Source organism: Notamacropus eugenii, chromosome 1 (genome assembly GCF_028372415.1).
Source record: "Notamacropus eugenii isolate mMacEug1 chromosome 1, mMacEug1.pri_v2, whole genome shotgun sequence".
NCBI classification, from domain to species: domain Eukaryota; kingdom Metazoa; phylum Chordata; class Mammalia; order Diprotodontia; family Macropodidae; genus Notamacropus; species Notamacropus eugenii.
In genome coordinates this window covers 106,076,304-106,101,774 of record NC_092872.1, presented here as the reverse complement: position 1 = coordinate 106,101,774, position 25,471 = coordinate 106,076,304, and the positions used below count along the sequence as shown (strand labels likewise).

The window sequence follows — 25,471 nt, the reverse complement described above, 5'->3', positions numbered from 1 at the left end:
CAATTAAATTAAGGATCAAACTCCCCCTATACTTCACACCATTGCCAAAAAAAAAGTTTTCTATATGGAAAGAACATGATATAAAATAAGGGATGCCTTTCTTATGGCTTACTTAGCAGTCATAATGGACATAATTAGTTTCTATGCCTAATTTCTGTCTTATGAATGTTGTTCATTCATTCATTCAAAAATGTACTAAGCTTCTACTTACACTCATATATGGAATGGGCAGTGGTTGGTCCCAGGGAATAAGGAAGGATAAATTCTTCTTCATTCTAGGTCCTGTCTTCAAGGAGTTTATAATCTAGTCATCTTGTTACTACTTTTAACAAATACCCAGCATAATCCCTCATGGTCCTTCCTAATGCAAACATTGTATCAGGCAACTTATCTTTGAATGATCTTTTTAAAGAGCATGACTGGAAGGTTTTAATAGCAAATGCTTAAATTGAGTACAGGGTCCTACGCTCTCCTCCAAAGACTTTCTCTTGGCTTACCTCTGAAAGCTCACCAGCCAGATCCCCACAGAAGAGATCAATGGGAGAGTCTGAAGCCTTGGGGTTGATCAGGAGGGCATCAAACTCCTTGCCGACTTCAAAGTTTCCAATCACATCATCAAGTCCCAAGGCTGTAACAGGGAGCAAAGTAGTGAGTTTATGGTACTTTTGAACCCCTAGAATTCTCAAGTGTCCCCAAACTTGGGTGAAATTTATGAAGAAATACACTCTGCTGACATATTAATACAAGGGGAGAATGCAGCCAAGTGTTTTAGTCAAGCATAAAAAGAAGTTAATTTTTGCACACTCATTTCAGTTGGTTACAGGGATAGTAGGTAGGTTAAGTACGTTGAAAGTGAAGTCTAAGAATGAAATGTCTATGACCTTTTCCAGTCAAAGTGTACTAAGTGGCTGTGACTGTGGGAAAGTCAATTAACCTCAGTCCCCCCCTATAAAATGAGGGAGTTGGACTCAGTGGCCCCTAAGGTCGCTTTTACTTGTAAAATCTGTTTCTACATTTGGAAATTTTTCCCTTTGAACTGTGACAGTGTACTCTTCAGACTGGTTTATTGCCTCCTGCTAAACACACACACACACACACACACACACACACACACACACACACACACACCATTTACCTAAAATCACCTACAATTTACTAACTGCATCCTCCTGCTCCCAACTTTTACTTCTCCTCTCTTCTGTCACATACTTATTCTGATCCAATGGTCCATTTTCATAGAAATGACATTATCTCTACAAGCAGTTTGGTATAGTAAAAAAGAATGCTGAGCCTAGAGTCAGAACATTTGTGGTCAGATCCTACCTGGGATACTAGTTCTGAGGCCACTGTTGTCACCCTCCATTTTTACCTACCTCACAGTGTGGTTGGGAGAATAAGATCATCTCTATACACATATGTGTGTATATATGAATATGTATATGTGAGCATGTATGCATATGTGTATGTATACACACACTCATATACATGAAGTGCTTCGCAAAACTTAAAGCATTATATAAAAGTTATCTGTTACTAGTACTGCTAAAAAAAATCAAGTATACTATTACTTATATATGATGCCATTGGTGCAAATATTGTGAAAAGAAACAAGACTAGTAAAAAAGAAAAAAATAAACTATTTCATGACTAGCAAGCGTCTCAATGGGATACTTACTACAGTAACTCACAAACTGTTCCTGGTCACTAGAGCAAACCTAAGGTTCAAAGAAATATGGAATCAGTCTCCAACGCCCCTGCCCCCCCCCCCGCTTTTTTTTTTTTTAAAAAAAGTTAGACTAACTACAGAAAGCAAAAAAGACATGGCATCTGCAGAAAAAGTGTCTGTGCTCCCTTTGCATGTACAGAAGTCGATTAACTGGATGAGGAGGCTGAGACAGACGCTATCTCATAGTAAGAGTGCCAAGAAGGCAGCTGAGCACAAAGCCTCCTGGGGAGGCTGGGGGATACATAAACTGAATCTCATAACACATGCAGCCTTCCTCATTCATAATTTCCAACCCCTGCAAAGAAGGGAGCGACTTGCATTTTCTTTCCTTCTTCAGGGACAGACTTTATCAGTATTGCTAAGGAGCATATGACTGATCCTTTCTGCTGTCATTCTTTCATTAACAATAGTGTAGTCATTGTACTATTATGTTTGAAAATTAAGGTCTGAGCACAATCGATTTTGTTAGTTCGGCTATCAGTAACAAAAACATTGGGTCAGTGGCCTCTCTCAATGAACAAAGACTTCTGCAGTGCTTTTTGGTGATTAGTATTCAGCTTCATGTCCAAACATCCCTTACGATTAAAAGTTTATCTCGAGCTCCAAAATGTAGGTTTTCCAAAATGTGGTTTTCCTGCCCAATGAAAGCACTAGGTTCATATTTAGAACTGAATGAGACTTTAGAGATGCTATCTAGTCCAATCCCTTGTTTCACTTAGAGAATCTAAGGGGCAGAAAGAGGAATTGATTTGCTCTGGGAGAATAAGGATTTGAACTCAGCTCCTTTTATTCCCAAATCTGGTATTCATCCCACAGTGCCATGCTGCCAAGAGCCACTCTGCAACACCAATGTACAGATTGGTGGAGATGTACACACCAAGACAACTAGAGAAGTAAAGGTGATTTTAGGAAACCAAGTCTCACAGCATTGTGCAACTGTAAAAGGACAGTCTCTGAAATAACAAACTCCTGATGGGTGACTTCTGATCTCTAAACGCCCACTATGTCTGAGGAGAATTTTGGCAAAATTACTGGGCAATGACTTTGAGTTTTCTTTTTTTTTTTTTAATCGTTTATAGAAAGGTAACTCTTTCATTCTCAGAAAAAAGTCTGTAAGCCAAAGAAATATCACAGCAAAAAAAGGGCGCTAAATGGTTAGAAATGGCCATTGCTAGATGACTTCAAATTAGGTTTTTCTTTGTATTTTTGTTGGTGTGGAGTTGAAAATAAGAACACTTGGATAACTGGAAATTCTTCTGAGGTATGTGACATTGGCCTCTTGGGTTCTAGAACCATCTGTCTAGTACACAAAAAATAATACTGTAAATTGAGTCAGTCTGTAAAAGCTACAGATTCAATAAGCCAGCAAGCAAAGATAAGGATGTTTCTAGTTATATAGATTTGGATATTTCATTAATATCTGCATAATTTGTCTAACTCTAGTAGATTAGGAGGCGGTTAAACCATCTCTACATATGGTCAAAGAAACTGGATATTTTTTTTTTTTAAAGGATCTGATTGATTTCACTGGATTTATAAACAGACCCAAATCCAGATGAATCAAAAGGCATTTATTAAGTGTCTACTAAAAAGTGGGTGCTTTTAAGGTCTGCAGAGGTATACAAAGGCTGGTAAATAACTCTAATCCATTTAAAGAAGGTCTGTTTTCCTGAAAACTTCCATCCTGTAGAGGAATATCTCAATTCTCTGGCTGGATGTATAGATGATTTAACCATATCCAAAGCTACCAGGAATTTAAAGTACAAAACGCAGATGAAACAAAAAGCATTCATTAAGTGCCTACTAGAGGTCAGTCACTATTTGGTCTGCAGAGGTATACCAAAGCTGGTAAATAACTGAAATCTATTTACAGAAGACCATTTTACTGAAAACTACTGCCCTCTGGAGGAAAATCTGGATGTGTTTTTGGCTGTAGCTATAGATGGTTTAACCACATCCAGATCTAGTAAGGAATTTAAGCACTGGAACAATGGTGAGAAGAGTCCACCTTAAGAAGCCCAGTTGCTTCCATTTACCCTTATTTCACTTCAAACTGAAGCGTAGAAACAACCTAAAAAGAAGACATCGTTCAACAATGGCCGTACTGTCCTAAGCGTTAGAAAGGAGAACTACGTAAAAGCAAGAGGAATGATCTGGTAACCACCCCATGCTGGCCAGCTCAGAGCGTGGGTGAGTCCCTGAAGAAGTAGCATCACAAGGAGCCTGGAGTGAAAGAAGCATCATTTAAAGCAAGTTAAAACATACAAGTAAAACGATCTCTGAAAAACCAGTCAACCAATCTAAGCTGAGATGTTTAAAAACATGATTAGCGATAATCAATTAAGACATTAGCTGTGCTGAAATTTAAGACAATAAATCAACAATTTCAGTCACAACGGATTGAGAGAGAAACCTTTCTTTCTTCAAATGTTCCTCTTGACTTTTCTGCATTCCAAGATAGTCTTGAAGTGGAAGGTAGCCATCTATCGGACCCAAGGTAGTCACTGACTCTCTACCACCATCTACTACTGCGATTCAGTACAACAAAACTATTTATTACATTATATTTATGCTTGTTTATCAATCATATGTACAGGCCTTCCCGAAGGATATCATACCCACCTTTTATGCCAAAAGTGATCATTAATTATTTCTAGAATACGTCATATATGTTTAGAAAGAATAACAAGATCTTCATGACATTACTTGTTTCTTCTCAGATCAAGAAAATTTTAAAACTCAGACAGGTTTCTTCCTTTGACACTTTATTTAAGGACTTTCAAGTCAACAAATATTTGTAAATTAGCTAATAAATCTAGAGAACTGAGATAGATGTCAGCGGACATTCAGACAAAGAGTTATATGCCTATCCTCATGGAGCTTACGTTTTACACAGGGATAAAAAGAGATATAAAATGAGATAGATATGGAATGCCCATTACCTTGGCTTCCTCCAAGAGTCGCAAGTCTGAAGACTTCTTTCAAAGTGAGGCTTTTCTCATTGACTTTTTTCATGTAAAGGACATTGGCTACCATGATTGTTTTTCTGATAGCATCAAGCATGGAAGATGAATAACCACCCGCAACATCTATAATAGATTAAAAAATATTAATAGTAAACTCATGTAGATAAACAAGTGATTAAGTACATAAACAAGGGAGTATCATGTAATGGAAATAACACCGGACTTGGAAACTGAGGGTCTGGTTTGGAATCTTGGCTCTGGAAGTTGTGTTGCTATGGGCTAGTCACTCTCTGGCTCCCTAAACACCACAGTCCTTGGCTTATCTGCACCTGTCCAGCCAGTTGGCTTCCTGGACTCCCAAGGCAGCAATTGGACTACATTCCAGATACTCCCTCTGGCCATTTAAGTTCCAGAGCATTTGCCCTGCGTGGGCACTACCACCACAATCCAGACATGGAGTACTGTGTGAGAGAAACAAGGAAACCAGTGTCACCGGATTGCAAAGTACATGAGATTTGTAAAGTGTAAGGAAGGAGCCAGGTTATGGAGGGCTTTAAATGACAGAGATTTTTTTATTTGATCCTCGAGGTAATAGGGAACTACTGGAGCTTATTGAATGGGTGTGGGAGGATGACATGGTCAGCCTTGTGTTTTAGGAAGAGTTTGACAGCTGAGTGAACCTTTTCTCAAAACACACTGTTGCCTGATGCCCTGGGACAACTCCACCCCCAGGTTGAACATCTATCTGAACTCATTCCTTAATGATTAACATACCTCTACCACATCATTCTATTCCCATCCTAATGATTTTGAGCCCCTGGCTGCCATTTTTCAAACCCTATCCTTGGTCCCCCACTGACACCTCCCTTCTGCCCTGAGAAGCATGCCTATAACTGGTTTCTTCCTTTCTTTTCACTCTCTCCATAACTCTCTGCAGTCTGGCTTCTAGTCTCATTATTCAATTGAAACTACTCTCTCCAAAGTTCCTACTGATCTCTTAATTGCCAAATCTATGGTCTTTGCTCAATGTTCATCCTTCTTAACCTCTGCAGCCTCTGACATTGTTGATAACCATCTTCTCTTTGACATTCTCTTGAGTCCAGGTTTACATGACACTGTTCTCTCCTGGCTTTCTGTCTACCTGTGTGACTACTCCTCAGTCTCCTTTGCTAGAAAATCATCCAGGTCATGCTCATTAAATGTGGGTAATCTCCCCACAGGGCACTATCTTGGGTCCTCTTCTCTCTGTTTATTATTTCACTTGATCTCATCTGCTCCCATAGATTCAATTATTATCTCTAACACAGAGGATTCTTAGTTTTATCTGTCCAATCTTAACCTAATCTCCTAACCTCTAGCCTTACATTTCCAACTGTCTTTATCAGACATACCCAACTAGATTTCCTGCAGACACTTTAAACTCAACATGTCACAACTGAATTCATAATCTCCCTCTCTCCCCTCAAGCCCTTCCCTCTTAAGATTCCATCATCCTTCCTGTTATCCAGGCCTGCCACCCATGTGTCATCTTTGACTCCTCACACTCTTTCTCACCCAAGGCTTATTGATTTTACCTTCATACCACTGTTTATGTATATCCCTTTCTCTCCTCTGATGCTGCCACCATCTTTGGTTCAGGTCCTTATTACCTCATTCCTGACTCAATGACTCTCTCCTCATTACAATCCATCCTTCACTCAGCTGTCAAACTCTTCCTAAAACACAAAGCTGACCATGTCATCCTCCCACACCCATTCAATAAGCTCCAGTAGTTCCCCTATTACCTCGAGGATCAAATATGAAATCTTCTGTCTTTTAAAGCCCTCCATAACCTGGCTCCTTCCTTACACTTTACAAATCTCATGTACTTTGCAATCCGGTGACACTGGTTTCCTTGTTACTCTCCCATAATACTCCATGTCTGGATTCCAAGCATTTTGACCTGTTGTCTCCTGTGCCTAGGTCTTCTCTCCCTCCTCATTTCTTCCTTGTCTAATTTCATTTAAGTATCCGCTAGAATTCTACCTTCTATAAGAAGCATTTCCCAGTTCTCCTTAATCTCAGTGCCTTCCCTCTGATATTATCTCCAATTTATATTGTCTATCTCCTCTTTGTACAAAGTTATCTGCACAGTCTTCCGGCTTAGACAGTGAGCTCCCTAAGAGCAGGGACTGTGTCTTTTGCCTTTCTTTGTTTCCTAAACACTTAGCACACAGTAGGTACGTAAATCCTAGTTATTAACAGCCTCAGGTATGGAGATAATATTTATAGCATCTCTCAAAGAATTACTGTGAAAAGAAACACCCTGCAAACCTTAAAAACACTATATAAATAGGAGCTGTTTTCACTGTAGACACACCTGAGTAGTACATCAATCTCTGACAAGTTCATGCAAAAATCCTGTGTACAAATACTGATCATAAACAGCTACTGTAGCATTCACTTTGAAAATAATGGTGTTAAATATGGTCTAAGTTGGTTGGTAAGGTAAAGAGAGGAAATCATATTTATCTATCTATCTATACCTATATATCTATATATATATCCTTGGTAGAACTCCCAGGGAAATCTTATAAATGTAAGCTTTAGAGCTTTATGGATAATTTAGAGGGTATAATGAGTTTAAAACAGATCCACCACTCTTTAATCCAGAAACTTATCCAAGTCCTATTCTGAGTGCAATTTATAAAAAATTAAAATCGAAGTTCTATGAAGTTAATTTTCAAGACAGATTTCTTTTAGAAATTGGTATATTAGATGCATAGCACTGATAATAGAAAACTATTTCTGCATTACCATTCTGATTTGATGAACAAAGTTCAAACTTAAGTTATTAAAACAAGGTACTTTAACATAATTAAGCTGAACAATCTTTGACAAAAATTATTTAAAATGTTATTTTAAATTAATTTAGTAAGTACATGGCAGGAAAGTTATTATACTGTTGGTGGGGAAAATATCTCTATATGGAGAATGAAATAAGCTTTATAATTCATTGGAAACTTTGTCATTTGTCATCAGGCAGAAATGTAAAATTGGGAATCCCTTTCCTCTAGCATTACTCCAGTGTCTTCTTGTGACACAGAGGTAATCCAGAGTTCTCAAAGATAAATAAAGATAAATATGAGTGACAGGTCTCAAAGATTTTGAATTTATTTGTTTCTTTTGTGGGAAGAAAAAAAGACAGATAGAGAAAGTAGGTGATAGCATCGAATTGTGAGGAATGGAAGAGGCTAGCTGGGGGAAGCTCATGTTGAAAGTTAAATCATCCATTATACAGGTCAGGGATTAGGGGTGTGATTGTAGAACTGGGAAAAGAAAGCAAAGCTTGGAATCGCTGTTGTGGGGAAAAGCATAAGAAGCTAATAAGATGGTTAGAAAAACCATCAAAGAAATGCACGTTTGGCTGACCAGACTGTGGTGAGCAAAACTAGCTTGACCTTCAGTGACAACCAGAGAAACAATGATAAGAGCTACCAAGGGATAGTCTTTGCAAGTCAAGAAGGGTAGGTGTTTAGGGGGCCGAGAGATTCTAGAATAACAACTAGTGAAACAGTTATTAGATAAAGGAGGCAAGTGACTCCTACTGGAAGAGATAAACTCAGAGAATATAGATCGGTCAAGGGTCAGAAGGTCGCAATGAGGTCCACGAAGAGGGTCCATGTGACTCAGATGAAGGAAAAAGTAGAAGCGAACATTATATTGGCTATAATATTTATATATTTTATATAAATTCTTACATAACCAGTCATTCCATCACAAATTGGTCTTAACTTTCTCACAGCAGGACTTTGTAAGCTTTCTTATTTCTCTTTTTAAAAAATATACTCTCCTAATCTTGTAGATATTTGTTCCTTTCTCTCCTCCTCCCTGGACTTGTTTTACTTTTGCCTTAGGTTAAATCACATTAACCACTCAAGACTCTGCCTTCAGTGAAGGTGTCACACAAACCAGCCTTATATTAAAGTATCAGCCTATCAACCAACAGGCTTATGGCAATTTAAACTCTTTAAGCCCGTGTAAAACAGTATAAAGTAAAGAGGATTGTTTGGTAATTTTTAACTTAATCTGGACCCTATTGCCAGGAAATGCAAAAAAATTTAAAAAGAAAGACCCACTTGAGTTTTTGTTGGGTTTGTTTTTGTTTTTAGCACCTGAGTGGTTAAGAGCCCTGGACTTGGAGTAAGGAAGACTTGAGTTCAAATCTTGCCTCAGATACTTATTAGCTGTGTGACCCTAAGCAAGTCACTTAACCTCTGACTCAGTTTCCTTTTCAGTAAAACAGGATTAGTAACAGCATCTACATCACAGAGCTATTATTATTATAAAGATCAAATAAGAGAACGTGTAAAGCACGTCACAAACCTGAAACTGCTACAGAAATGCTATCACATAGAGGGTGCATTGTAGAACTATCCAAAGGGCTATAAAACCATGTATACGTACCCATGGCCCTAGCAATACCACTGTACACTGGTGGTATCCCAAAAGAGATAAAAAATAAAAAGGAAAAGGACTTATATGCATAAAAATACTCATAGCTCTTTTCTGAGGGCAAAGAATTAAAAATTGAGAGGACGCCCATTATTTGGAAATTGGTTTAACAAGTTCTGGTATGTGATTATGATGGCATATTATTGTACTATAAGAAATGATGAGCAGGATACTCACAGAAAAACCTGGAAAGACTTGAACAGACTGATGCAAAACGAAATGTACTATGTACAAAGCAAACAGCAATATTGTAGGATGATCAGCTGTGAATGACTTAGCTATTCTCAGCAATACAGTGATCCAAGACAACTCTGAAGGACTTATGATGAAAAATGCTATCCATCTCCAGAGAAAGAGCTAATAGTGTCTGAATACAGATTAACGCATACTTAAAAAAATTTTTTTTCTTTATTTTTCTTGACTCTTTTGGTCGATGTTTTCTTTTACAACATGACTGTTATGGATATATTTTGCAAGACTATACCTGTATAACCTATATAGAACTGTTTGCCTTTCCATTGAGGAGGGATAGGAAGGGGAAAAGGGAGATAATTTGGAACTCAAAATTTAAAAAAAAAATGTTAAAAATTGTTTTTACATGTCACTGAGGAAAAATAAAATACTAAATGTAAAAAAAACCACATAGAGTTAAAGGTAAATATTAAGCACGATAAGTTTGGGAGGCCATAAAGGACCTCTGAGACCATCTAGTCGACGGTCCTCATTTCACAGATGAAATGGAAAGCTAAACATATGAAGCAGAGAAGGTAGGATCTGAACCCAGGTCTTCTGATAGCCCAAATGTTACACTGCCATGCACAAAACATTAAAAGAAGCTCTCCAGCATATTGGTAGATAATCCATAGACACAGACAACAATCACAAAGAATAAGAAGACATCAAAATGTCGCAATTTGCTGCTATGAAAAGACTTTGTCCACATCAACGAGATGACAAGTCCATCAAAGTATCAGTACTATTGAAATGCCAACAAAATAACGGGAATACTATTAAGTCTAAGTGTTCTCTGTAGAGATTTGGGTTGACAGAAAAAGTCTGGATAAATATCTGCAGAACAGATCCTAATGGTTTTATGCATCTGAAAAACAAATGCTCGTCCTCCTACTCATTCTCATTGTAGGTGGCTGGAATGGAACACAACAGTTCTCTAAAAATCCTCTGTGCTTTTTTCCTTCCTTTTTATTTATTTATTTTTTTTGAGTCACTTTCAATTGTAGAATTTTCAATTTCAAGCCATACAAAGTAAGACAAAGAGGTGCCAATGCACCTTCCGCCCAAACATCTGGGCATGACGCATGCTTCCTAAACGAACAGTTCAACACACAATTAGGAGAAACAACTAAAATGTCCTATTCAAACCAGGACGCACCAGTTAATCCATCAGCCACCTAGAAGGTCTTGTCAACATCCAGACTGGAGGAGGGAATACAGAGGGGAATTTTGTTTTGCTGAATCTGTCAGTTGTCTGAACGCTTTGTTTGTTCAGTCCAATAGGGTCAAATAAAACAACTTTAATTTTTCTAGAATTAGCATTTGTACTTAGACAGCTACTGAGAACTAACATGAATAAAAACAGTTCAAATTTAGAAGGACAAGATAAAATGCAAGCCAAAGAAAAGAACAATTCTAGGATGTCTGTAAATTGTTCTAACACTAAAGGAATAATGTGTTTATTTGTCTGTTTTTGAGACTTGGTCTCCCTATCTAGCCTGGGGTGGAAGCAGAAAGAAAGGCCACTCAGAAGGCATGATCCCACTTCTGACGGACATGGAAGCCCAGACCTGGACCAGTTCAACCCTCTCCTCCCAAGAGGCTCACTCTGCTAGTGCCAGACTACGGGAGGACATCCGACTGCCTTTATTACTGCGCAGAAATCCTGAGCTCAATTGCTCCACCAGCCTCAGAGTCCCTGGGTAGCATTTCAGGCATGTGCTACCGTGGTCACCTGCACGTGTCATCCTCTTCTTTCAAGTAGCACTGTGAAGTTAAATATTTAAAGGCACTGTGGTATAATAACAGAAACACTGGACCTAAATGCAGGAGGACCCAAGTTCTGAGCCTTCTTCTTTTACCTACGAGCTATAAGATGATGAGCAAATCTTTTAATCCACCCCTCCCCCTCCCCGCCTCAGTTTCCTCATTTATTAAATGTGGAAAATAACATCTCTGGAACCAACCTCATAGGGTTGCTGTAAGGCTCAGACAAGGTGAAGCATGTTAAGTGCTTGGCAAACCAGAGTTAGCGACATACTAACCTGTGCCCAATCCAAGCTTCACCTTATGTTTCAGGACATTCAACACATTTAGGAATCCACTGGAGAGCCTAGAGACAGGAGAGAAAGGAAGTCTAAGAAAAGAGTATATGACGTACTCCTTCTCCTCCCTTCTTTCCTTCCTTTCCTCTCATCTCTCACACTCAGTCTCTTTTCCTCCCTCCTCCCCTCCTCTCCTCCTCATTCTCTCCCTGTCTGTCTCTCTCACCTCCCACTCTCTATCTCTTTATGTCAGTTAGTCTCCCCATTCCCCAACATCACCCAGACAAAGCTACTGCTTTAATGTTTAGGTGGCAAGAAATGCCCAAGTTAAATCAATCATGGGAAAGCTTTCCAGGGTCCAGGAGGAAAGAGCCTGACCAATCACCGAAAGAGCTCTGCTGCTGGGCCATTTTGCCAGTTCCCCTTCAGGAAGGGAATGAAACAGCGTCATGATAGTCAAGAGGCTGGGTGAAGGAGAAGGGAAGAAAGTCACCAGAATGGCAGAATACTAAGTAAGCTGACTAGCCTACACTGACTTGTTTCTTTGGATCAGTCCCTTTGTCCTAGGACATAAATGGAGGGGTACAACAAGTTAATTTAGTTCTATCTTGGCCTTCGGCCCCGAGGGTCTTATTAGACAACGTACCGTTGATAATTTAAAACGAATATATAGCCTTTAGCTATGAAGACTTTAATGGGGATAAGCTAAATGAACTAAGGCCAGCTTTGGGGCAACTCTTATATAAATCAGCCTCTTCAGACTGGATGGACTGTAAGGAGTAGGAGCATTTACGTTATAAAAAAGAGTTAGGGGGCACAACGGATGAAGTGCTGGACTTGCAGCCATTCAGACTTGAACCAGAATTCTTCCACAGATATTCACTGGTTGTGTGATTTTGGGCAAGTCACTTAACCACAGCCTCAGTTTCCTCATTTGTAAAATAAGGATACAAATAATGCCACCCTCATAGGGTTGTTATGAAGATCAAATGAGATAAACCTGAGCTCTACACATGCTATTATCATGAATTCCTAGTATATATCAACGAGGCATTTCTTTAAAGTAATTTTTTGATCTTGCCTCTCAGTAACCTTGACAGTATTTCAGAACCTGGGGATTTGCACCTATATATTCTTGTGGAATGTTTATTTACTAAGAGAACTGAAGAACTTTTTTTTGCCGTATTGATTCATTCTCCCCAGCAAGGGAACTTTCATTTGGAATTAGTCTGTGTCTGGCCTGAGGCACTTGTTGTAAAGTACTACTCACTCTGAATAAAATGTCAAGTCAGGAGAAATGGGGAGCCAGTGCATCTGAGTAGCAGAACAGTGATGAGCCAGGGACTGAGAATTCTAATTTTTCCCATGAGGAAAATCTATAGCGTCAGGGTGAAAGGTGGAAGACCAAATAAAACAGCTCATAGGCTGGATTCTGGGACTTATTACCCCCAGTTTAAGTGGGATATTTATAGTTTCTAAGAGGACAAAGGAAGATATAACTAAGAAAGAGCCCTTGTAATTGTTAATAGATTAGGCTAGGACAGAGAGAAAACCTAGATAAGTTCCAGATGCATGGAGGTTGCAGGGTTCTGAAAGAAGTGACTTAGATAGATAAGTTGACATGGAGAGGCACAATAGTTCCTAAAGTCCTATGCAAAACAGCCCAACAGCATCACATACAGTGTCATCTCCACCATTCCCCACAGCAACATTTTCTGTCTATATAACTTTATATTGAAATAAGCAACATTTATCAAAACTGTTACTATCACTGTTTTTTAATTTTTCCCCCAATTACATGTAAAAATAATTTTTAACATTTGATTTTTCTTTGAGTTCCAAATTCTATCCCACCCTTCCTCTCTCCCTGAGATGTTAAGCAATTTGACATATGTTGTACATACGCAACCAGAAATATGTTACTACTATTACTTTTGGAAAGAGTATGACAATCAACTAAGTGCTAATTAGGGCTCTAATCACCATTCCTGTAAACAGATCAAAGCTCTCTTTGCCACTACTCCTCTGAAGTTTTCTCTCTTACTAGAATACAGGCTCCATGAGGGCAGGAAATATCTCATTGGTGAATTTGTATCTTCAGCATCTTACTATGGGAGTGCTTAGTAAATGCCCTTTTCTTTCATTCACTAATCCATTCATTCATATATAAAAGTACAGGAGGTGAGGCACCTTCCCTCTGAACTTAGAATTCCTCAGACACACACTCTTATCTACTTACGACAAGTTTGAATTGGGACAGTGGGAGATTGACGCTCCACGCTGTTGAAATACTTGGAGTTCTTCATCAGAGAGGTAGCAGCCATGAGCCATTACCGTCTAGACAGGAAAACAAATCACAGAAGGTTTACCTCTTAGTTGCGATATTATTATCTGCCAATTTAGCCCAGAGATATGGGTGTGAGTTCCTATTTTTATTGTTATCATACTGGCAAGAGTATGTGTAAATTATCTGCACATTATTAATAAGGAATTTTTTAAGTATTTTTTTTTTTGGCTACGTGTTGCCTCATAACAACTCTGCAAATTAGGACAAGCAACGGAAGGTTTCTTCATCTGTGAGATGACAGGGCAGGACCAGATAATCTCTTAGCTTCTCTTGAGCTCTGAACTCTATGACCCAATTACCTCCATTGCTACCCAGATAAGCTCAATTATTAACCCCAAATCACAAAGTGAATTCCTGCAAAAATTGTCGGTTTCTTTTCTTGAATGGAACTTTCAAAGAAAAAGGTCACCATTCAGCAGAAATATCTTTTAGGTTATTGTCATAGGTTAGAGTCATAATTTGATTTCATTTCCTCATCTGGCTTAATTTAGACTCCAAAGGTCTTGTGACATGATTTCACTTCTTGCTTATACCTGAAAATAATTAAATTTATTTGAAGAAAAAAGCAGCACGGATAGGATCTCTGATAATAGGCATCCCTTTGTTTTTTATTTAAAAGAAACCCTGCTCTATAAACAGGCCCTGTCTAGCATTAGAAACCTCTGCTTTTCTCTCCAGATTCTTGCCAAAATTGTAAGGTTTTCCAAAACAAGATCTTTCTCTTCAACAACTCCTCTACAGAACAAAATCCACATCAAAATAGCTTTCTACTTTAAGCTGTCATGGTGTTGTAAGCACAAAAGTAATGCTGCAATCAAGTTTCCACAATCTGCATGTAAAGAAACCACATATGCAAATTTCAAGTTTAATTTGTGAATCACATGAAAATAAATGTAAGAATGTAAGTTGGCTTTAAATCCATTGGCAACCTTTATGTTACTTATGCAAAAAAAAAATTAGTCTTTTCCTCTTTCAATGTTCATGTTTCCATAAATCTGAAATTGCCATTGAGTTTTTGTTTTTATAGGCTGAAAAAGTAAAGATTTGCTCTGTGGGTTAAACTATGACCCTTTTTCTTTGTGGTTTAAAACCCTATTCTTTAAATGGGTCTAATGTTGAAGAGGTAAAAAACACAGGTGTGGTCCTCAGAAAGTTTATTTCAATCCATTAATCCATAGACCATGTATTTAGCACCTACTATATGTAAAGTGCTGTGCTAATAAAGGCTAGGGATACACTCTAATAAGGGGGACAACATGCAAACAAATATATACAAAGCCAGTTATATACAAGCTATATAGAATCCTATATAAATTGGAAATAATTAACAGACAGAAGGCACATGATTGGGGAAGGTTTCCTATAGAAGGTGATTCCTTCCTGTAGAATGGACTTAAAGGAAGCCAAAGAAGCTACTTGGAGAAGAAGAGTTTACTTTTCAATTAATTCCAGGAGCTCCAGGATCAAACATAAAATCCTCTTTCCTACCTCTTCAGTCTTACAATCTAATGATTCTGGCTTCCTTCCTCCAAGAAGGTTCATCTTTCACCTCCAGACATTTTCAGGGCCTGTTCCTCATGCCTGGAATTCCCTCCCTCCTCTTCTCAATCTCCTTGCTTCCTTTAGGTCCCAGCTAAAATCTCATTCTGCAAAAAAGCTTTCCCACTCCCCCTTCAATGTTGCTCTTTTCCTTCTGAGATTACCTCCAAGGCTATTCATTTAACATGTGTACACACACGTACTGACAATAAGTCATGTTATACTTCCATAACTGTAGTTTGTGAAACAAAGGTTATACAGCCCAAAGAATATAAAATAACTTGTATTTAAAATCTCATCATTGTAGTCAATCTTCTATTAGCTACATTAATGGCCATGACAGAAGCAATCTAAAACACCAGATAAGGTGAATTTTGCTTTGAATCGAAGTAATATGCCTTTTTTAAACAATAGTAATTTAATCTAATATTCAAATTAGTTTAAATTCCATTAGAATACACCAATAGTGGAGAACTTAATATCTGCAGGTAATCCTCATTTAGATTTTTGAGAACTCACTATATACCTGCACCACTCAACAACAGATATTTAATTTCAGAACAATGTAGAAAACCTGTCCTTATTTTTAATAAAAACCACGGGTCTAAAAATGGCATCACAGTGCCTCACATTCATGTAGGGTGTTAAGGTTTAAAATAAGCTTTCTCCATAGCAAGCCTGCAAGGTAGGTAGTTACATTATTATCCCAATGTTACAGATGGGAAAATTTAGTGTTAGAGAATTTAAATAACTTTCCCTCAATTATGCAGCTAGGAAATGTTAGGGCCAGGACTCAGGTTTTCTTACTTTGCATGGTTGTTTCCCAGCACAATTTTTTGTTAAGAATTATATTCTCATAATGAGGGAATCTGACTTAAGAAAATTTCAGGTCAAAGTGTCTTAATTTTCTAGTCTGAAGAACATAAATATTAAAAATTATGAGGACCACAGTGACTAACATTTTCAACCCATTTCATCACATATACTCTAATAAATGTCGCAGAAGCCAGTCTCTTACATTACCTTGTCTGTCAGGAGGTTGTTTTTGTCATATACATCCGTGTAATTCTTATATTTGGGAAATTGATTTTTTACAGCTTCCACTTCATCAGGATTCTCACTTATGTGGCTCTACAAGAAATAAGATGGTATTTTCAGGGTTTTGTTTTTTGTTTTGTTTTTTTTTTTACAACATAGTTTACAAAATTAAACTTTCTATACAAGAATGGAAGGGATAGTTTGGCCTTGAATATAGAAAAGGGTTTTCTGAGAAGTCAAGTGATGAAAATTATGGCCTTTCATAGTCAATGATCACCTTAATGAGAACAAATTAAAATCTGTTCAAAATTGAACTCCAATCAAAAATTTTGAAATTCAGAAACTCATCAGCATAAGTAAAAAGTTTTCCCTAAATAAAGAAAACACCTTTTTCTGGTAATTGCCTCATCAGAGGTGAACAGACCCTGGGCTACTAAAAAGTTCAGCAGATGTCAGAGAATACAGATAACATCATTGAGTTGAACCAGGCACTGAACTAAGGGTCCAGAGGTAAGGATTCCAGCCTCACCTCTTCCCTGAACCTTTACCTTTCTAGTTCTCATTTTCCTTTTCTCTGAAATAATAACGTTTAAGATCCTTTCCAATTATAACATGCTATGGTTCTATGGTCCATAAGGGCTTTTACTCAGTCCTTTCTGAGGAAAGAGGTCTCGCTTACTTGTGACAAGCTCCCTACCTTCAACCCAAACAACTCTCTAGGTTTGTCTTTCTCAAGGCCACAAGACAATGTAAACCAGACCTTGCAACTTCTCAGGAAGGAGATTGCTGTGCAGACTCTAGACTAAAACTAGTGGTGGGTGGGTGTTATGGGCTAATAACCCAGTGAACAGCCTAACAGTTTCAAGAACAGCGTTGTGGCGTCGCCCTCATCAGCAGTATTTATAGTGAGCAAAGTCACATCAATGAAATAATGAGTGAGTGAATGAATTGATTAATTACATTTTTATCAATGTGAGTATTATACAATAAATACTCTCTCTCAGGAGATTCCAAAGCAAAGGGAGTAGAAGAACAGGGAAAGAAGAAAGAGAAGCCAAACTATTTATTAGTATTTTGACAGATCAATGCTATTACTCTTCCACAGATGCTTTGGTGGTTAGCCTTCTTTCTTAATGCATAAATGCAGCAATGATTTGATATCTGATGTTCATAACTGGATAGAAGTGTGTAGGGTGCACAAAGATAAAAAAGAAGAAAGATTGCTGAAGTTAACGGATCTCAGAAAGGCCAGACTTTAAAAGAAAATACCACCAGAAAGTGGTCAAGAATCCTTACACTCCCTTTGTCCTACCTGTCCTTTCTACTCATTCTTAAGTGGAGAAATTTTAGTACAGTGTATAATTAGAACTGATATTGGGGGGCAGGCTCCCAATTTTACCACAGCTGTAAGCTTTTAAAAGTGTTTTACCTCGAAATTGCAGCAACTTAATGATAAAGATGTAGAGTGTCTTTTTTTTTTTTTTTTTGGTTACTGCTGTTAAAATAAGACACTTAGAACAAAAAGTTTTTTAAAATGCATTTTTGTAAGATGAAAAATAGGTCCTTTGAGCTTTTCAAATGGCAGTAAGTTTTCCCCTAAAAGAAGATCGAGTGTGCTGGAAAAGTGTCATATAAAATACAGCTAAGAAAGAAATGGGATAACTATCTAAGTCTAAAAAGAGAACAGCTGAACAGCCTCTCTTGTGATCTGCCTCAGCGGATGATGAAAACATCTTTGTCTATAAGATCGAGGTGGGTGTATATTTCAGGCTAATAACCTACCTAACATCAGCCACTCCAAGAAAAGACTAGTGGAAAGAAGGTTAATAATGCGAATTCACGTTTATGCAGTGCTCTAAGGTTTATGAAGCAGTGATGCCTGGTTAATTCCTCAGTTTCCCCACCTGTGAGATGAGGGAGCTAGTCTTCTAATTCTAAATTAGTAAGATTCTGTGGGGCCCTGAAGGAATCCAGGACTAACCCAAAGATGTGCAGTCTAGAAACATCAGGCAGCCAATGTTAGAGGTGAGACCATAAATACTGACCTGGATATGCAGTTTGTGCTCCTTGGCTATGTCACCAAGTTTAGGCAACAAAGTCTCAGAGCAGGAAAGGGCAAAACGTGGTGTCACTATGGGCTTCACCCTAGGATACTGGAAAGAGCCAAAACACATTCGATAAGAAAAACATGAGGACTTGGCCCAAGAAAACAAACCCAAGCTTATTACTACAAAATGAAAGGAGGCTAACTATAGAGTCACATGGCTTCTTGGCTTTTTTCTATAGTTTTTAATTACAAAACTTGATTTTAAACTGTTTTTATAACACAGGGCTAGGGGGAGGACATTACTAAATTAACTATAAGGCACTAAGATGTTTGAATTCTGTGACTGATCAAATTTAGGCTGGTAAATATATTCTGGGGTGAAAACATTGATCCAACCAATTATTAGTTTTTTTTTAACCTAAACATGATTCATTAAGAATAAGCTATACTCAAATAATCTACTCATGAAACCAAAATCCGGACAATGCTGCGTAATCTTGGAACGCATGATTATAACTTAAAGAAAAGTTGTTAGCTTTATTATCAGAGGCATAATCATAAGTATGTTGTATGTATGCATTACTTACTTCCTTTTTTAGCATTTCATCAACAAACCTAAGACAAAACAACACACAGTAAATTAGGAAATGCAAAAATTCACAAGTAAGACTACTTTTAAAATGGTAATAGATCCACAAGCCAATTTTTATGCAAAAAGTCATCTAACCTCACAGAAATTTTATCACTAATAATTAAAGAAGGACAAGTGGTAATTACTAGGCTTTTTCGTTTGGAACCAAAAGCATGCTGAGTAAAATCAAGTGAAAACATAATTATATATTCTACCATCCGCAGAAAAGCTCTTCTCCCTTTGGGCTGTTCATGAGTGTTTCCACAGGACTAAATCCATTCTAGTATTTTAAGCTCTATTTTTGGAATATTGCAAGACATGATGTTCCACATATAATATGGTAGTAGAGATTTCGTCATGCGCTGAGACTTGGGAGTCAGAGGGCTTTGTTTTCAATCCACAGCAAGTGGACAGATACTGGTCTCCTAATGGATCTCTTCATAGGGACATAAGCAGGAGCAGGCAACTGCAGCAGAGGAGATGGGTGGAGGGAGGAAACTAACACTGGAGCGGGGTGGTGGGGCTAAGGAATCATACGTTTGTAGTGCAGGGGCTGGTGACAGATTTAGCTGCAGGCAAAGTAAATGAAGATGTTGGAATGTAAACTGAAGCCACCAGCTCTGGCTACTTCTTTCATATCTCTGTCTTCAATGTTTCCTGTATCTTCAAATATTTGCAAACCTTAAACTACTCTATATGCTACTTACTATTATCATTTTCATCATTATTATTGCAATAAGAATAATTTCCACAATGTCTCTCTTTTCTAGGAGCATTTAGAAGCTGATCATCCTTAGCTTTACCTGTTACAATTGCAAAAAGAATTATTTTGGGTAAGAATTGGGAAATTTTAGACTCTTGTAACAGAAGTTAATTCTTGAGAGGGGCTACTACTACTATGTATTTTGAGAAAAAAAATGTGAATCTCTTTAGGTTTAGCCCTAGAGGGAGATTTAAGTTAAAACAACTTTCTTCTTGGTTGATTACAATAGAATTATACCCACTGTCAAATCTTCAATGTTTTGTGGTGACAGCTCTTTTGGGAGACAGCCATCATTTAGCAGAAAGGGTGCTAGCCTCAGAGGTTAAAAAAAACCCAACAACAATAAAAACCTTGGGTTCAAACCTACATCTGATTCAAATGGGCAGTGTGACCCAGGACAAGTTACTCATTTCTTGGTGCTCCAGGCAATCTTCTAAGAGTGTGACTTGTAGATAAAATGATGACTTGAATTAGGCAAAGGGAGTTTCTTCATCCAGAAGATTTCTATGCCAATAAAATCATGGTATGCCCGGTATAATACCATGATATTACTTTCTGTGCTATGGCTACTAGAATTAAGGAAATACTGAAGGGATTATTGTGCAATCCAGAGGGCACACCAATGTCATCAGAAAGCAGAAAATTACGCAAAGTCTGTTATAAAGGGTGACAGTATTACTCAGTTGTGGTTGCGTGTTTTTTTTTTTTTCAAGTTTTATAGATTTCAAGTATTTCTTAGACCCAGGCTTCCAAACATTTTAGCATACCTATAAAAGGCATGCTTACAAATTGTACAAAGGGGGCACAGAACTGGGAGGCATCTCTAACAAACTAAGTGATCCACCCACAAAGGTCTTGAAGAACCAGGGCATTTATAAATAAAATGCATACATGGAGGTCAGTTTCAAAAGACTGCTTTCCTACTACATTAAGTAGGGTCTGTTTGAGCCACAACGTGTATATTATCCATATATGCATATACAGTATATCTGTACATGCTGCCAGGCATGCTTGCCCAGGTTCTGGGCAACGGACAATGCTCTGGTGTTCTCCCAGTCACCAAAGGAGTGAGGCAAGGCTGTGTGCTTGCTCCCATGGTTCTTAACATGATGTGTTCAACCATATTGTCAAAAGTCTTCAATGAGGATGAACACGGCATCAAGGTCAATTACTGCACTGATGGTAAATTCTTCAACTTGAAAAGGCTACAAGCCTTTATGAAGTGTTGGTACATGACTTTTCTGTTCACAGTGATGGTGCCCTCAATGCAGCCTCTGAAGCTGAGATGCAACCAAGTACGATTATGGATCAATTCTCTGCTGCTTGGTACAATGTTGGCCTAACACCTACCACTAAGAAAACACAGGTATTCCATCAGCCAGCCCCACACTATTCACCCGTGGAAGCATTGGTTACAGCAAATGGAAAAGTTCTGAGCGCTGTGCATAAGTTCAGTTACCTTGGCAGTATACTTTCTAGGGAGGTACACACTGATAATGAGACTGATGCACAAATGGCCAGAACTAGATCAGTGTTTGTGAGTAGACAAAATTACTTCTCCCTCCAGATGAATCCCAGAGACTGACTTCAGCAAGTTTCCTGGAGTTGGCAGCTTCAACCCTTGCCTTAACATCCCTTCCCAGAATCCCTTGGTATTGCACCATGACTTTCTCTGATGTGTTGGTGTACTACAAAGACCTTCCCCCCTCCCCCACCCGTGCCTCAACTCCTCCTTAGAAACAGCTCAGTGTGAAGGCATACTGACTTCAGTTATTTTATCTAAGTGAGAAGAAAGACCTTGCTACAGCTGCTTGTGTCCTTCAGTGTCTCATTTTTGCCTCTTATCAGTACTGAAAGACTTAGCTGCTAAAAGGCAGAGGATTCTGGCCTGGCAGGCAGATTTCTCTGATTTACCAGTACCAACTATATTCCCTTATCTACCTCTTGTAGCTAAGAATAAACATTTTTTCTCCAACAAATATATGATTCTTTTTATACAGCCACCTGTGTTTTATGAATGGTTATCTTTCTTTTCTTTGTTTCACATATCATTACTTTGAATAGTGTCTAGCTTATGAATGCTACCCTAAAATGTGCATATCAGAACACTTGTGTCAGGCTCAGGGTAGGCTGGCAACCACCCTGCAATTTGCCCCCACCAGCTGGAATAAATGGGCTACTTGCCCATAGACTTGCTACTCTTAACTAACTCCTTACTGCTATTATCCAATCCTAACTTCACTAAGATAGATTCTTGAGTGACAACCCTCTTAAGTCTCTGAAAAAAAACTCCTCTATAATACACACTGTTGTTGGTCAGTTGTATCAGTATAGTCTGATTCTCTGTGACCCCATGGACCATGATGTCCATGGAATTTTCTTGGCAAAGACATTGAAGTGGTTAGCCATTTTCTTCTCCAATGAGTTAAGGTAAACCGAGATTTTGCTTAGTCACATAGCTAGCAAATGTGAAAAATTAAATTTTTCTCTCTTTTTAATAACTCTCTATATTTAATAACTAATTATTGAATCAAGACCAAGATTTTCCCCCTTTTCTATCCCCTCATCCAAAAATCAACTAGTGTGGGAAATCTCTTTTATCCTGGCCAAGATCTTAACAGACAGTAAAAGAAATTCTAAGTTGGGGTTCATAAGTGTGCTCCTACTCACTGTGTTTGTTCAGAGGGGTCTGGGTAAGTGATAAGTTTCTCTTTTGTCTTAATAAGTGATGTCCTGATATCTGTATCAGCCAAGATTTGGGTGACACAGAATATAGCCCACCTCTCATTATAATATTCCTTTTCTTGTTGACCAATCAGAGTTGATTTTCACCCCTTTTCCAAAACACTTTATAAATATCAAAGGTTTAAGAGGTTTGGTCTCATTGGCTACTGAGGGGACATTGAGCCTCTTTTTTGTAGATTGCTTTCTAGATGTAGTCAACAAAACTGATCTTAATTTACCCAGAAACTCGGTCTCTCAGGAATTTTTTAATCATCACAAGGCCAGAAAATGATGACTTCAGGCCCAGTACTCTGTTATGAGCTGCCTCATAATAATACTATATACACATATAGATATTTACAGATATATAGATACATACATATATACACTGGTTGTTGTCCTTCATCTTCAAATAGGACCAAAACGGCATCACCATGATAAAGTGAAATTTCAGTGTGTCCGACTGTGGCTGATCAGACCAATACGAGCTCAGAATGCTCTACCACAGGTTGGGCACAGATAGTCCGTGTGAATATTTGGGGTGGATGCTCCAAACTTGTGCATCCTGTGTTTACTTTGTGCTGTTTCAATTCTGCTTTGCTCAAAGAGCTCAGCACCCTCTCTGATATGGAGAAAACTGATAGCAAGTTCTTCAACTTGAAAAGGCTACAAGCCAAGACCAAAGTGGAGGGAGTATTGGTGCATGATTTTCTGTTTGCAGATGACTGTGCACTCAACGCAGCCTCTGAAGCTGAGATGCAACACATACATACATACATATACGCACATACACCCACTACATAGGCTTTATATATACACACACAGAGATACATGTATATATGTAAATACATATATGTGCAAGGATATATTTACATACATGCATATGCACACATACATGCATGTCTAACAGATACATAAATGGATGGACAGAAAGAGATATTGACAAGTTTCTCATCTCAAAACACCACCAGTAGTTTACCTTTCTGTCTCTTTAGCCGACTCCTCAGTGGTTTCCTTATACTCTGGAACAGTGTCATTCATATCCATGCAAACTTTGCCCACAAATGCTCGCTGCCCAAATTTGTCTGCAAAGTGTGAACAATGTAAAAAGTCAATTCAGGTTTTCTGTTTCTAAAAAAACATTGAGCCCAAATCTTAACTAGTTCAGCAATCTGAGATTTGGGAGTCAGAAGATATAAGTTAAAAGTTACCCTCAGGCAAGTTATTTAACCTCTATAGACCTCAGTTTCCTCATCTGTAAAATGGAGATGATACCTAAACCACATAACCCATAAGGTGGCTGGTTGTAAGGCATAAATGAGAAAATGCGTTTAAAAAGTGCTGCGTGAACTATAAAATATTAAATAAATTAAGCTATTTTTAATGTCACAATTATTCAAAAGTGATAAGCAGCTTGTGACTCTGAAGGGCATCTAAAAGGAGCACTGATCATACCCTGTCACTTCCCACCATGGTACCTCTTTTTCCCTTTCAATTTACTATTACATCTACCCCCTCACTTCTTTTTTTCCCTCTTCCTTTTCTTTCTTTTTACATAGGCTGCCAGTCAATTATCAAGGGCAGATTCAGTCCCATGGATAGCACCATAAGAGGCAACAGTGAAGTAACTCAGGCTGCATTCATGATTTTGATGGAATTTTAATTTTAATTTTAGAAAGCTAAACAGACACAGAAAGGTATAATTTTTTTTTTCAAAAGTGTCCCTCTTATTTGCAAAAATCTTCCTATTTTTCCAGGGTGTCGTGAGAAAATTACTTTGTAAATATTCAGGGGTTCTATAAAATGAGTTATACTAGAACCAATTCAGTTCAAAAAACATTAAATGTTTACTATGTACAAGGTATGGGGCTAGCTATTGCGGACACAAAGACAAAACTGGGGTGAGCAACAGGAGCTTGAGAGTAAGTTGTTGGGTTTTTTTAACCTATTTTCTAGATACTAGTTTCTAGATACTAGTTTCTAGATCCTAGGGAAAAAAAATCATTGCAGAAAAGAGCAAGTGCTAATATCTAGGAGAGGAGGGAAGGAGGAGGATCAATAAGGGACCACTTCTCCTAGGAATACTACAAGGAAAATGCTTTGAAAGAAACTAGAGATGCTACAAAGTGCAGAGAGAGTATATTTCAGACACGCATGGGAGACCAACTTAGGTAAAGGCACAGGAGGGGGAGACAGACTGCCCTGTATAAGGAATAGCTAGTAGGCCAGTTTGAAAGAACAGTGAGTGCTGGAAGGAAAGTAATACGAAAATAAGACACTGAAAGAACATGAAGGTCAGACTGTAAGGGCCTTTAAATTCCAGTCTGAGGATTTCATTTTATCCTAGAGGCAACAGGGAGTCATGTGGCTTCTGTGAATAGACAGCTTCTTTGTTCCCATTGTGTTCCTTCTTTCCTGATAATAGGTAAATGATACTGATAAGGGAGTGCCAAGGCAACCAGTGAGACTGGAAGATCCACTGACAACCCGAGTCCTGGAGAGCAGGGTGGAAACAGTAATGGTAAGGAGACAGCCTTGAGGAATGACATGCCTGATCCAGCCCTGCAAGGACCAACTAGTCAACTGGCTATATCATGCCCAGAAGTGAATTTGTTGGGAACTCTGCAAAGAGAGAAAAGAACTCCCAGGGCCAGGAGATGCTCTTTGGCCGCATTTATTTCCTCTCCCTGTATTTCAGCACTTTTGTACTTCAAGTAGGAGCCTGTTCTCACTAAGAATTGACTGAATGGGTAGAAGGAAGAGTATGCCCTCCCCCTTGTTTTCTGGGGGATAGAAGGTGGTAATTTTGATTCTTGCTATACCTTCTTAGTAAATACACTTCTGCAAAAGCTAATTAATGTTGCTGGTTAATTGATATTGAAGAGATATTAACTGGTTGGATGATAAAGATGTGAGAAAC

The 25,471-nt window shown here is 38.3% G+C and overlaps 1 protein-coding gene across 1 annotated transcript in view; it reads right to left on the bottom strand.

The window, feature by feature from the left end:
* Window positions 1-25,471, bottom strand: part of GDA (guanine deaminase) — a 79,914-nt gene that overhangs the window by 5,004 nt on the left and 49,439 nt on the right. Inside the window, exons 5-12 of the mRNA XM_072611569.1 lie at window positions 23,531-23,636; window positions 19,021-19,048; window positions 18,432-18,539; window positions 16,372-16,479; window positions 13,702-13,799; window positions 11,463-11,530; window positions 4,669-4,815; window positions 498-628 (exon numbers count right to left, since the gene is read on the bottom strand). Of these exons, the coding sequence (XP_072467670.1) occupies window positions 498-628; window positions 4,669-4,815; window positions 11,463-11,530; window positions 13,702-13,799; window positions 16,372-16,479; window positions 18,432-18,539; window positions 19,021-19,048; window positions 23,531-23,636 (794 nt within the window). The remainder of the gene's footprint in view (window positions 1-497; window positions 629-4,668; window positions 4,816-11,462; window positions 11,531-13,701; window positions 13,800-16,371; window positions 16,480-18,431; window positions 18,540-19,020; window positions 19,049-23,530; window positions 23,637-25,471) is intronic.